At 37.8% G+C, this 14,397-nt stretch overlaps 1 protein-coding gene across 1 annotated transcript; it reads right to left on the bottom strand.

Moving 5' to 3' along the window:
• Positions 1 to 12,650: 12,650 nt before the first annotated feature.
• Positions 12,651 to 14,058, bottom strand: fancf (FA complementation group F). Its single transcript, XM_057327063.1, has one exon. It carries the CDS (start codon positions 13,901 to 13,903, stop codon positions 12,878 to 12,880), a length of 1,026 nt encoding a protein of 341 aa, XP_057183046.1. The 5' UTR covers positions 13,904 to 14,058; the 3' UTR covers positions 12,651 to 12,877.
• Between the last annotated feature and the right edge of the window lie 339 nt (positions 14,059 to 14,397).

The raw sequence follows: 14,397 nt of genomic DNA on the forward strand, positions 1-14,397 counted from the left end.
AGAGAGAGAGAGAGAGAGAGAGAGAGAGAGAGAGAGAGAGAGAAGTGTTCGGATAAGAATCACGATAGACGGAATCACAAAACGAGAAAGATAGATCGATGACGAGAGAAAGAGGATGGTTACGAGAGAGAGATGAACGAGATCATAGAATTGGCAGAAAAGAGATGTTACGAGATCGAGGAGAGAGAGAGAGAGAGAGAGGGAGTGTGTGAGATAGCACGAGCCAAACCAGCTTAAGCACACATTGAGAAGGGCCGACACGTCCCCAGGGGGAGGCTCTCCCATTCAGAGCCAACCCTCAGCAGATGGGATCTGTGCATGTATGTTCATGTGTATGAGAGTGAAACACGGATTCGATTTTAATGAATACACACACACACACGCACACACTAACGCACACATTTGATTAAAATGTTCAGAAAAAAGGAAGAAAAAACTTGAAGAGATGAAAACACAGTTAAGCTGCAAACTGAATTAAAATTAAAAAGTCACTAGAGAAATAATAATAATAGTTTATATCAATTGCCTTTCATGGTCCATCCCAGGTTGATCATCCTCTTTTCTTCCTTTGAAAGGTTTCCTCTTTTCCAGGTACTGCAACTTTTCCATCCTTGCTAAACACGAGAACCCATAGACAAGGTTTGGAGAATGGCTTAACCAACTGTCTGCTTGCCGTCTCACGTCGCAGAATACACAAAATGTACAATTTATGATAATCCCTTCTCCCAGACATCATAGAATAGAGATTAGAAAACATAAAATAATGCGTAAACCTCTTAAAAGTAATTTAATAAATGTTTATTACACATGAACAAAATACAGATAATCAACTGTTACGACTCGGATTGCAAAATATTAGATCTCTCTCTAATAAAGCACTTTTTGTTAACGATATGATAACAGATCATAAATAGACATGCTCTGTTTGACAGAAACATGGCTAAAACCAGATGATTATATTACTTTAAATGAGTCTGTCCCCCAAGATTATTATTATAAACATGAGCCTCGTCTAAAAGCCAGAGGGGGAGGTGTCGCTGCACTTTACAATAACTCTTTTAGCATTTCCCAGAAGTCTAACTCTAAATACAATTATTTTGAAGTCATGGTTCTTCATGTTTCAACACCTAATTCTAAGGATAAAACATTTTTAAAATTTATTCTGGCTATTGTATATAGTCCTCCAGGGCACCACACAGATTTTATAAAAGAATTTGGTGGGTTCTTATCAGATCTAGTACTGCAGATAGAGTCCTTGTCGTTGGTGACTTTAACATCCATGTAGATAACGATACAGATGCTTTTGGCTTTCAAAGACACTCTTAACTCCATGGGCATTAGTCAACATGTATCAGGACCCACTCACCTTCGTAATCATACTTTAGATTTAATACTGTTTTACGGTATAAATGTGGATGATGTTAAAATTTTTCAGCAGAGCGAAGACATTTCGGATCATTGTCTGGTATTATGTTTGCTTCACTGGCCTACGGCTGCAAATAAAACTCCTTGTTACAAATATGGTAGAACAATAACTTCAACTAAAGATGCGTTTCTCGAAAATCTGCCTGAATTGTCTCAAATCCCTAGCATGAGTAATAGCGTTGAAGATCTTGACATTACCACTGAAAATTTTAAGACACAGTTTAAGACATGCTAGACACAGTTGCTCCTCTGCGCTTAAAGAAGATTAAAAATGGCAGCCCAACACCGTGGTATAATGAACACACTCAGGCTCTAAAGAAAGTGGCCTGAAAAAAGGAGCGCATCTTTAAGAAAACAAAATTAAAGGTATTTCGTACAGCATGGAAGGATAGTATTCGAAAATATAGGAAAGACCTAAAAACGTCTAGATCTAATAGAAGAAAAGCAGCACAACCCTAGGTTTTTATATAGCACAGTGGCTAAATTAACGAAAAATAAATCATCAGTGACTTATAATTCTGGATATCAGCATAGCAGTGATGAATCTATGAACCACTTCACAAATAAAATCCAAGATATTAGAGAAAAAATTATAACAATGCAATCAGAAGTGAAACCCGCTGAACAAACAACTAACTACAGCGCCCCTGAGGAGAAATTGCAATTATTTTCTACCGTAAATCACGATGAACTGTCTAAAATCATTAGATCATCTAAATCAACAACATGCATGCTAGACCCTATACCTACAAATCTACTGAAAGAGATGTTCTCAGAAATGATAGATCCTCTTCTTAGTATTATTAACTCATCTCTGACACTAGGACATGTGCCTAAAGCATATAAGGTGGCTGTTATAAGGCCCATTGTCAAAAAAACCCAACTTGACCCTAGAGAACTAGGGAACTACAGGCCTATATCGAATATCTAAAGTTCTGGAAAAAGTAGTTTCAATTCAATTATGTTCCTTACTCCAAAGGAATGACATCAATTAAGAATTCCAGTCTGGATTTAGAGCATGTCACAGTACAGAGAGTGCTATGATCAGAGTTACAAATGATCTGCTTTTGGCATCTGACCAAGGTTGTATCTCGTTATCAGTGCTGCTAGACCTTAGTGTTGCATTCGACACCATTGACAACAGCACACTCCTACATAGACTCGAAAATTACATCAGCATTATGGGAATAGCTTTGAAATGGTTTAAATCTTTTTTATCCGACCGTTTTCAATTTGTAGCAATAAACAATGAGGTGTCACGCAAATCGCAAGTCCAGTACGGTGTACCACAGGGCTCAGTCTTAGGGCCTCTGCTCTTCTCATTATACATGCTACCTCTAGGAGATATAATAAAGCGACACGGTGTTAGCTTTCACTGTTATGCTGATGATACTCAACTTTATATTACCGGACAAAGCAGAAGTGTTACTTATTGGACCGAAAACCACCATACGTAACAACCAAGAATACTGCTTATCTATTGATGGTTGTTCCATAAAACCCTCGTCGTCAGCAAAGAATCTTGGCGTTTTATTCAATAGTAATCTCTCATTTGAGAGCCATGTCGCCAACACCTGTAAAATAGCATTTTTCTATTTTAAGAATATATCTAAACTACGTCATATGCTGTCACTATCAGATGCAGAGAAGTTAATTCATGCATTCATGACATCAAGACTAGATTACTGTAATCATCACTATTATGGTTGCCCTGCAGGCTTATTACAAAAACTCCAATTGGTCCAAAAGGCAGCAGCTCGAGATCTAACACGTAAAAAAAATATGAGCATATTAGCCCGGTTCTGTCACTGGATATCTATAAAGCATCGCATTAAGTTTAAAATCTTGCTTATTGCCTATAAAGCCTTACATGGTTTAGCTCCTCAGTACCTGAGTGAACTTCTCTAGTATTACAGTCCTTCACGTGCATTATGCTCTCAGGCGTCCTGTCAGTTGGTAATACCTAGAATTTCAAAATCAAGTGCAGGTGGTAGATCCTTTACCTATCTAGCGCCTAAACTTTGGAACAGTCTTCCCTGCACTGTCCGGGAGGCAGACACACTCTGTCAGTTTAAATCTAGACTAAAGACGTATCTTTTTAATCTTGCATACACTACACTTCTATAATATAAGTCCTCTGAGGGTTTAGGCTGCATTAGTTAGATCAACCGGAACCATAAACACAACTGATGTACTTGTTGCATCAAAGAGTGCAGAACAGTACTCTACTCTCAGCCAGTCTTGTCTTATTGTTCCATGGTTACCACAGCGAGCAGGATGCAGTTCATGCCCAGACCTGATGGTAGAGCAGAGAATGGAAAGAGGCGACCTGACAAGAGCTGAGATGATAGAGCTGGATAAAGAAGGACGCGGTGACTTGACACGTCTTCACTACAAAATTTCAACTGCTAGATTATTAATGATAATCTTAAACCTATAATTTACCTTATTACTAAATTTATTATTATTTTTTTATTTAGCCTTGTTGTGCAAGCACTGTCGAGCTTGTGCAGAGGCTGCAGCTTTTGCCATAGGGGAACTGGAATCCACTGGTTGGGCCTGGGTTCGCCTGAGTTTTTTTTTTCTCCATTGGAATTTTGGGTTCCTCGCCACTATTTGCATACTGTTTTGCACTGTTTGCCTGGCCGGGGGACTGCTTTATTTATTTTAAAGTTTTACTTAATTAATATTGAATGTAGGAATTTATACTCTGTTTAATATTTGACCTGTTTTTCTCTCTCCCTTATCTTAAATGTGTTCTTTAAATGTTTGCTTATAGTCAATATGTTTTATGTACAGCTGCTTTGTAACAATGAAAATAGTCAAAAACGCTATATAAATAAAGTTGATTTGACTTTGATTTGACAGTTTTTTATTAATATTAACATAATTAACAATCATATTAACAATCGGAGTTGAATTTTGTTTGTATGTTCATTTTAGTTAATAAATAATTTGTTGAATGGGTCCTGTAGTTCGGTCGCATTTACACAACCGTATGGTACATTGACATCTAGCGAAGCTTGTTTTCGCAGTCTAAATTCTAAATATTGCAGAGACAAGTTTACTTGTCTAAATTTAGACAAGTAACGCTTCTCGGTTTCGGTTGTTAACAGAAATAATCTACAGGCACTCTATTGTTTGTGAATGTGTACCGGAAGTTAAGTTGGGGGAGTCACAAAAGTGCGCATGCGCAGTATTGTTAATGTTGTTAAGATGAAACCGTCTATACATTCTCTAACCATGGATTGCAAATCCAAAACATACATTAAATAAATAGAAAAGATTACATATCAAAATCTAAATGTTAAGAACTTTTGTTGACAACACTGCTTGCACTTAAGATTGTTATCCAGAAGAACATACACGTTGAGAAATCAGAATAAGCACTTTTCTGACATGTACTGTTTTCCAGGGTTTGAATCTACAGTGAGACAGGGTTATCATGTTAGATTTTCAATCATCGTCCCACATCCCAAAGCCTGAACCGTTTCCTTGATTTATTACACCACAATGCATGGCAAATACTTCACAACCCACCCTCACACGCTCTCTCTCTCTCTCTCTCTCTCTCTCTCTGCAGCTGGTGTGAACACAGTCTGGTACGTTTGGAGGTGTATTTATAGAGCACAGTTATCTGTCAGCAGAGTCTTGTACAGCATTAGGCTTGCTGATGAAACCGAGGCAACACAGGGCAATAAAACAAAAGATTGACTCCTCTGAAGTTATGTTACACCACAAGAGCTAATAATGTCTGCAGCGACAATCAGACACAAACACAGACGCACACACAGTGTAATAAAAGTAATTCTGTGACTCACGCTGTCACACATAAAGCTGTGAGTCCTCGTGTATTGTGTATGAGTCAAACATGTTCACAAAGGAGCAGAGCGATGTCACACCTATATGATCGTGTCCCTTTAGGGACCAGGCTCCTCAATCAATATTTCACACCCTCCCCATACTCCTCCTGTCCTGTCCTTCCCTTCCTTTTTCCCTTTCTTTTCCATTTCTTCTTGCCGTTTCGGCTTCTCTTTTTCCATCCCTGCTAATTCCTTTTGATTTTTCCTTTCCTCTCTTTCTTCCTCTCGCTCCCTCATTCTGTGTCATTCTGTCACTTTGTCCTTGTGCGGAGCTGAGAACGCATGCGTCATCAGCTGATATTACAAACAGAGCGAGTGTTAATGAAACCAAAGACAGTTCAGCTGAAGTCTGCTGGTCATTCTGATACAAGCCACACAGCAAATGCTACAGTATACTTTATTGGTAATAGCATAATTTCTGCTATATAAAGTAGCTCAAAAGGCAATGTTGAATCATCAGAGATGTTTTATTTTCTGTCTGGTGGATTGTATATGCTTAATATTTATTATTAATTTATGTTTGGTGATAATTTGGCTAATGTATTATTGTCCTGCCCTGTTTTTACAGCTGTTTGACTCCTCAAGCCAATAAATACTGGCACTAGTTGTTGGTCACATGATTTCAGTTGCATGTTTTAGAAAACTATGAAGTAATTTCAAAACACATTTGTGTAACTCTTTGTCAGTTAATTTGTATAGTAAACTGTAAAGGCCAAATGTGAGGTGTGGAGTGACAAAAATTGTACCTTTACAAAGCATAAATAACAACATACACAAAAAAAGTTGCATTCAAAATTTGCACTACTACGTGCTATAGGCTCAGCATCACTTTTAAAAAGGATGTGTTCATTATTAGCTCATTGTTTGGTTATGCTATTTAACACATTAGGCCTATTTTAACACATTGCGTGATTTTTTGTTGATTTTGTTTTAAATAAATAAAAGGGACAACGCAAGTTGGGTTAAAAGTAACACAAAATGTGTTATCCCAAATTACAAAGAGATGTATTGTTGTTTTAGTGTCCCAATCAACCTGGATTCCCCCACATTTATGGAAAGTTAGCATCTTAAACGGATGTTTCCATAACGCTAGTACATTGAATCATTCACTGTTTTTCGTTTTTTTAAATCACCAAATGTATGCAATGTGTTGCCGATAACTAAAATATGCTTAGCCCCGCCCCATCCACTTAGGGAAGGATGCGACCATCAGGTACATACAGTGTCCAACATACGCTTCACTTCTACGTTTAAAAAAAGTTCATCTTCCAGGTCCTTGTATTGCACTACATCCAAAGATATTAATATTAACAAGATGCGTCACTGCCATTGAAATGAATGGGGAGGAACACAACGCTCCATATGGCCGCCCTACCGAAGCTTTGCGCATGCGTAGTATCTACAGCAACATGAAAAATAATGTTTGATCATAGGAAACAAACGTTGTTTTTAAATGTTGTTTTTAAATATGTCATTTAGTTAGGATTTTAGCCGGCGATTGTATAAATATCAGTATTCCCCATTCACGTCTTGTTTGAATTACGTAATAACTGCCCGGAGACGCGTTGTAAACTGGCCGCAGAGTGGCACGACTTCCCTTTGACTACATCTCTGTGCATATTCCAGTATTAACACAACACATAACTTTATTTGTACTACAAAATGGCGTAGAACAGTAGCTACATACAGTATGTATGCACAATGGGGCACACCTTGAGTGCACCTTTAAAATTACTTTCAACATTTCTAAATATAAAACACTGTTCGGGGTCACAGGCTGAGGCAATAGAGATAGATGTTCTCCCTCTAAACGGAAGAGATGATGAAGGAATTTTTATTATAAACAGTGTTTTCTCTTCTCTCAGCAAAATTCGTCTGCACTTTTCTTCCATCTGCCATCTCTGCGAGTTGTGTATTTCATCACATGCCTAACAAGCCAAGTCCTTGCTGGTGTTGTTATTACCCCACCCCCAGCACACACACACACCAGCTCTCTTCAAATAATGAAGGTGTGTGCTTATATGAAACATATGTTCTACACACTTCTGTGTGTGCCACAGTAATTAAGCAATGTCTCTGGTGTCTTGGTTATTTTGATGAAGTGTTCTCTGAATGATGGTTCTGTATATCGGAGTGTCATTTAGTATGCAGATAACTTTCAACAATATTATATTGAATGAATATGGCTTTCAGATGCCAACCTCTGCATCTGTATTATTGGAAAAGCTTAATGGTCAACATGGACAACAATGGCCTAGCTATACGACATTCAGTCAACATTTATAGATTCCACAGGAATTAATGTCATGATAAACATGTTGAATATCACTAGATAGCTAGTCAATTTATAAGGTGGCAATTTATAAGGTGTTTCCACAAAAAAATCAGTATTTAGTGCACTCATGCATGTCCTCCATTGACTTCTATTCAATCAGATTGGCCTCCTTCTGCCGGTGTAGTGAAGACCTTGTGAACTGGGTCTGCCGTAGGACATCGTAAAAGCTGAACAAAAGCCGTTATCCTAATATTGATGTCTCACACTGTATTATTGTGAGAGGAATTCATAAATGAAATAGCATAAGTGACTTTCATAGTGTATATTATTAGAAAGCAGGCTAATCGTCTACCTGCATGCTAAGCTAATGTATGATAAGCTAATTTAAATAACATACTAATAGACGTCAACGTGACTGCCATCTTATAAGGATCAAGATTTCAGTTTCTCTTAAAGTCAGCATGAAAATAAAAATTATCATTCTAATTGTTTTACACAGTAGTGAAGTATTTATAATAAATTATTACACGGCTCCTTGGAATGCTTGATTCTGATTGTCCAGTCGTTATTCCCAGATAACAACCTCTCAAAACTAATAACACATGGTAACCCCGATACAGAAAATGATTTTGAACGGTTTTTTTTGACAAATTAAATATAAATATGTCCTTTAACAACATATGTGACATTATATTTACAAATGATTAAATCAAATTGCCCGTTCATGCCATTTGAACGTCGTTTCTTACCTTACAACTACCTTACAACCGAAAGTAAATGGCTTTTCCTCGCTGAAGGTCTGCATTCTGTAAAAATGAGCTAATAAAATATTTCTAATTCACATTTCTTGTCCAGTTTTTTCGCATGTGGCAAGTAGCCGTGTAATAAGCTGGATAATGTACAAGCAGCCGGCTGTTAAACCCTTACTTATTTATCCATGCACATCATTATTTTCTTTTTATTAATTTGCACTTGTAATCTTTACAGATTTTTTCAACTGCTTACACACAAAATGTTTACTTGTCACACAATTTCTGAAACCTGACACTCAAACACCAGAACCACACACCAAATCGGCAAAACCATACACTAATTCTCGACCTTTGACTCAGTTTTCAGTTTCATAAATCACTTTTTGCAAAACACAACACACAATTCTCTATGTAACACACAAAAATCTTACAGGAAGTATACTGATTTCCTTTTTCAAACACAACCAATCAAAATGCCACACTAATTCTTCAGTGCCTCACACTAACTCCTCACATGTGCAAACACACATTGCTGTACTTAACACCAACCAATCATGACTTTAGAAGAGGCCTATAAATAGGCCAAGGGTCAAGTTATAGGTTTTGAACAATGGATGCAAACAATGTAGACAGAGTAAGGGGAGTTGGAGGGAGAGCCAGAGGACGAGGCAGAGTTCGAATTAGAGGACGAGTCGGAAGAAGAGGAGGAAGACGAGGAACAAGAAGTGTGGTCAGGTGCTACAGTCAGGGCTACAGTCATTGATCATGTGATAAACCACGGTTTACTGTAACAACAAGAGAGGCTGTACAGAGAGTCCAGCCCAATTTGAGTCGACTTACAATGGCAGGTATAATTTGAACTTTTAGAAATGAGAACAGGTATGTAACAATCTACTGTTATGTACACATGATCTAATGTACACAGACAGTAGGCTATAATACATATACAGTATTTTACAGTAGTACCCTTGCATTCATTTACTACGGTGCACTGCATTGGTCACAGTCTGGTGAGGTATCACACTGTACAGCAGTACAGCCAACTGTAAGAAGACATTCTGACCTTATTGTATAAAATAGTTATTATGTTACAGTTTATGGCACATACTCACACTGTTCCTGAATCTTCTACAGAGTGGAAAGGCGAAGGTTTCATGTTCACTGAAGAGCAAGAGACGGCTATCGTGAATTTGGTTTTGGCCAATAATGCTTTTAGAATTCGTGAAATATACGCAACCATATGCTTACTGTAATGATGCCACAATTTTTGCGAACATAAATGCTGTGAGCCCCTCAACAATACATTGTGTCCTCCAGAATTTTTTTTCCCGTACCGTGTACAGTAATACTGTATTCACAACCAGCAAAAACATAAATAAACACAAGAAATAAAAAGTTTGGCTTTTGTTTTTACAGTGAATTTTAAACATCTCTCTGCCAATTTCTTTCAATCTTGTACAGAAATGTACAGAGGAGCTCATGAACTAAGAGCTTTAGGTTTTGAATAACTGTGTGTACATGATATATCCCAAAATATAACATTACGGTAAAAGTGTTTGCAACAGAAGACAAATGTTTGCTTTTGAAATGTGTTTGTGATATTTTTAATGTAGTGCTTCATTTTGAAAGAGATGTGAGGCATTTAGCATTTTGTGTGTGCAATTCTTGGATTTGTGTGTAAAGTTTTGAAAAAAAGAGGCAGCTTTTTGAAAATGTGTGTAAGCAGTTGAAAAAAACTGTAATAAAAAAAGTTAACCTCCTCCCCCTTAGAAACTACCTCTCTTCACTTCTTGTCACGAGGAATGGCGCGAGGGCGGGGCTGCAATGACTGACAGATTGCAAACTGGCGTTCAAATCTTTCACCTTTTAACGATCCAATCAGTTGTCGGTGGATGAAATCTAGTCCCGCCCTACATTTTTTCAAATTCCTGAAGAATTATGATAACGTGAGAATATGTTGCATTGTTATACATGTATTAAAGGAGTAGTTCATTATAAAATTAAAATGTCATGATATTCACTCACCCACGTCATAAAAGCCGTCCGTGTGTTTATTTCTTCTGTCGAAAACAAATTGAGGCTTATGAGGAAAGCTTTCCAGGGTTTTTATCCATATAATGCACTTTAACGGGGGGCTGTTGGTTAAGGTACAAGAAAAATAATTTTTAAACAATACACTGCTTGTACTGCCTCCGCGATCCACGTCCACGATTTCAGTATTACGCAATCACGTTGGAAAGATTACGCGTGACGTAGATTTTAAAAGATTTAAACATCCCTGATATGTACACGAACTGACAATTTTAAACAATAATCTTGCACAAAGACATATACTGTGTCATTCAACATCCAAGAACTTTTGAAGGGTCTCCTTTCTCCACACTCGTAAACACTGGGTTAGAATCACCACTTACGTCACGCGTGACCTTTCCAACGTGATTATGTAGTACTTGAAGTCGTGGATGGGCTACATGGAGGCACTCCGAGGCAGTTTATAGTGAACTACTCCGTAAACTCAATGCTACTAATGTTTTACTAATGTTTTAAAAGGTTGTAATGTGAAAGCTGATGCCTTGTTGTATTGTGTTAGTTTAGCAATTACAACGTTTGAGTAAACACAACACCATGTAACATTTTATATTTCTACACGTGTAACTACAGCTGCAGACACAGTCAACTTGCTCTCAACTTTTATGTTTATGGGCCCACTTTGACTGTTCCAAAATGGCGGCCGACTGACCCATAGAAACAGCTGCTGATAAAGCATTATTTTAATACGCCACTAAAAAGAGCATATGGTGTTTTAGCAAATTAAATCACTGTCACATTTTTAACCTTTAAAGTTTCCCTTGGTGCAGGCGGGGGTGACTGGATCAAAAACCTCTGTATAAAGATAATTTTTGTTTAAGCCATTACAATGAACAGAAATCCTAACAGAGAGCTTTCTCTTTCTTCTAGATATTACAGTTTTGTTAAAAATAACTTATTTTTAATGTTTCGCCTTTGCTAAAGATATAATATGTACCCGTGTATGCAAAATTAAAATGAATAATAATAAGATAAGAAACATCAGTCATAGGGTCAATAATGCAGTACACCCATTAAAGCCATTCCTGCATAAATATGCTCCATCTACCAAAAAAACGCTTTTCAAATTCTTTAGTAATTAAAACTAATTGTGTCAGAAGGATGAAATTGACATTTCAGCCAATTCAAAAAGAAGGCAGTTGAATTGCTTTCCAAGTCAGGAAGTCACGCCTTTGATTATTCACCATGGAGCGGGTTGTGTTTTCACAGCAATAGCACCCAGTTGCTTTCTCGGTGCATATTTGAGCTGAGAAAACACGTTTTCATTGTTTCCAAGGAGACAAGGGTGAAAGAAGAATATACTGAAGTGTCTGAGAAACCGCATCAACTCTGAGCATGAATAGCTAAAAACTAAATTTTAGAGTTCTCTAGTCTCTACACACCTGGTTAAATAATGTTACGCTCAATTAAACTGCTTTTCTCTTCAATCTTTGACAGTGAACATGTTCCATACTAAACGAAACACAGGTTCAATTAAATCAGTTGTCTTATTATCTTATTGCATGTCATAGGATGTAAAATCACGAAAGATTAGATGGCTGATTTTATGATGACTTAAAAGAGTATAAAACACTTGACACACACAATCAATAAAGCTAGTAACGTATATCAACAAGCAATACAATGCTATTGAGATTTCATGAACAACGAGGTTTGATTGAACCTCATGTGACCTCATAAATCATTAAATGTGGAGTGACCCCGGTCTATGCAGATTCTCCTCCTCCCATAATGTGACAGACATGAAATCCAGCCGATGAAGCACGCGTCTCCACATCCCCGGGGACCAATTTAAGGAGGCGCATGCATGTGCTGCCTGGTCTCTTCAATTTCAAATGAAATTCTGAGACTAATGCCAATGGTTTCCAAGGTGACAAAGATGCCACCATCTGTCATGCAGCCTATTCAGGGCAGTTTTCTTTCATCTGCTCGAATATATTTATAAAATGCATACAGTGTAAGACTGCATATTAACATACAGAAAACACAAGAAACTGCCGTTTTCTTTAAAATCCTAATATTTTCAGGTTTTCCGTGATGGGGCATCCCTGGTGTTCATGTATTAAATCATCTATTTTTATGTAAAAGCAGATTACTAAAATCGAAACTTTAAACATGTACAACAACAATGCCAACTGTCAAAGAAAGGACATGGGCGATAGTGAGGGACAATGTCTCCCCCTGTCTGCTGGAAACCTGAGATATCATATGCAGAATAAAGAACTTTTTTCTCTACAGGCTGAGGGACATCGTTTAATAGATTTGAAAATTGAAAAATTAAGAAAATTGAATACAAGACAGTAAAAAATATATTAAAAATAATTTCATAATATTTCAAGAAAATATGACAAGAATCATTTGGCAAAAAACAACAATACATAAGTGCAATTCCATTCTCAAACAGGACACATTTTAAAGCATGACATATTTGAAACATGACATATTTCTGTTAATTCCATCAAATGTGGTCCACATTACACCTTTAGCTTAAGGATGAGATCTGTCCAAACACTAATACCTTTAACATCAAAGTCCCCACTTTCCACTTTCAGTTCTGCGAGCTTAGTCTCGGTCTCCTCTTTTACTGGCGACCCTGAATATAGCAAAGCCCTAAATCGATCAAATAGAACATTAAATGTCACCGTCTCCTCTGACGTTATAGAACACGTCGGTACCCAAGCGCTGTGCATGACGTCATACTCCAGGTTGTTCGCCCACCGTTTCAAAACGTCACAGTAACCCCGCCGAAATGTCACAGACTCTCTCGATAGGGCGCAGCAAAGCCTGGGGGGCAGCGATCTGCAGAGTTTACTCAAACATCCGTCGTGGATTTGAAGCCAGTCGAGGATGACGTCGCGAGATACATTGTTCGTGTCGTCATCACTGGCGAGGAGCGCGGCCGCTATGACGCCATACAGGTTTTCCGTTTTCCCTGCGCTATCATGTAGGATTGAATCCAGCAGTATTCTCGCCGAATTTTCATTACCATACTGAGTCAGTATTGATTTCAGATGCTCTTTGAGTAGTTTGCCTCTTACCTCCGTTTCATTCTGTAACCCAGAATAACTAGTCCAGTCCGAACTGCAACACAACAGTTTTAAAGCGGATTTACCCGTGATAACGGGGATCTGGTCCATATCCAACCCCTGCTCTGCAGTTTTGCGATCGAGGGAAAATACGTGGATAATAGAGGAGGGTGAAGAGGGATTTCTGAGTAAATTAACGAGCAGCTTGTGTTGACATTGAGCAAGTTCGGACAACATGACTGGAGAGTATGAGGGTAACGTTTCCCGCAGCCGCTGGTTGGTGTCATGCAGGCGGGACTCCAGAGCGGATCTGAGCGCAGGATTCGAGTGGGATCGAGCGTGGACCTGCTCGCAGTACTGAGCCCACTCGAACGCTCTGAGCATGGTCTGATGATCCCATTCATTCACACAGTCCAACTGAGATACCACCAGTAACTCCACGACTTGCTGTAGACGTCCCAACACAGCATCCATCACTGACGCTCTTCTCCCGCTGCATTAAACGAGCATAGACTCAAGCATATTCACAGAACATGCCGCACTGATGAATAAAAACAAGAGAAACAGAGGTTATCTGGCACCATACAGCGTGCTGTATTTTTGCTTCGCTATTGGTGGAGAACGCGCGTGACGCAATCATCGCGGTTCCGCACTTCTGTGTCAGTTTTCATAATAAAGGTTTTTTAAGCTAGTCTGTCCAACTTTATAAACAAACTTTAATTTCAGAATTTTATAACGTAAAACTACTATTTGTTATTACTTTTAAAGTGTATTGTTTTTTAAAATAATTTTAAATTATGCTTAGGATATTTTTTAATATGTAAATATATTTAGTTGCTTTTTTCAAGTTTACGTTGCATTACATAGTATTTTTATTTTGTTGAACTATATATGTATGTTTGATATTTTAATGTCAACGTTTTTTTATTTAAGTAAATATATAAGCAACTTTAATATAGTCATTACAC

Source organism: Triplophysa rosa, unplaced genomic scaffold (assembly GCF_024868665.1).
Source record: "Triplophysa rosa unplaced genomic scaffold, Trosa_1v2 scaffold16_ERROPOS6745844, whole genome shotgun sequence".
Classification (NCBI taxonomy): domain Eukaryota; kingdom Metazoa; phylum Chordata; class Actinopteri; order Cypriniformes; family Nemacheilidae; genus Triplophysa; species Triplophysa rosa.

What these genes read in the sequence shown, in the direction of transcription:
- fancf (XM_057327063.1), bottom strand. Translation starts at nt 13,903, where the DNA reads ATGGATGCTGTGTTGGGACGTCTACAGCAAGTCGTGGAGTTACTGGTG.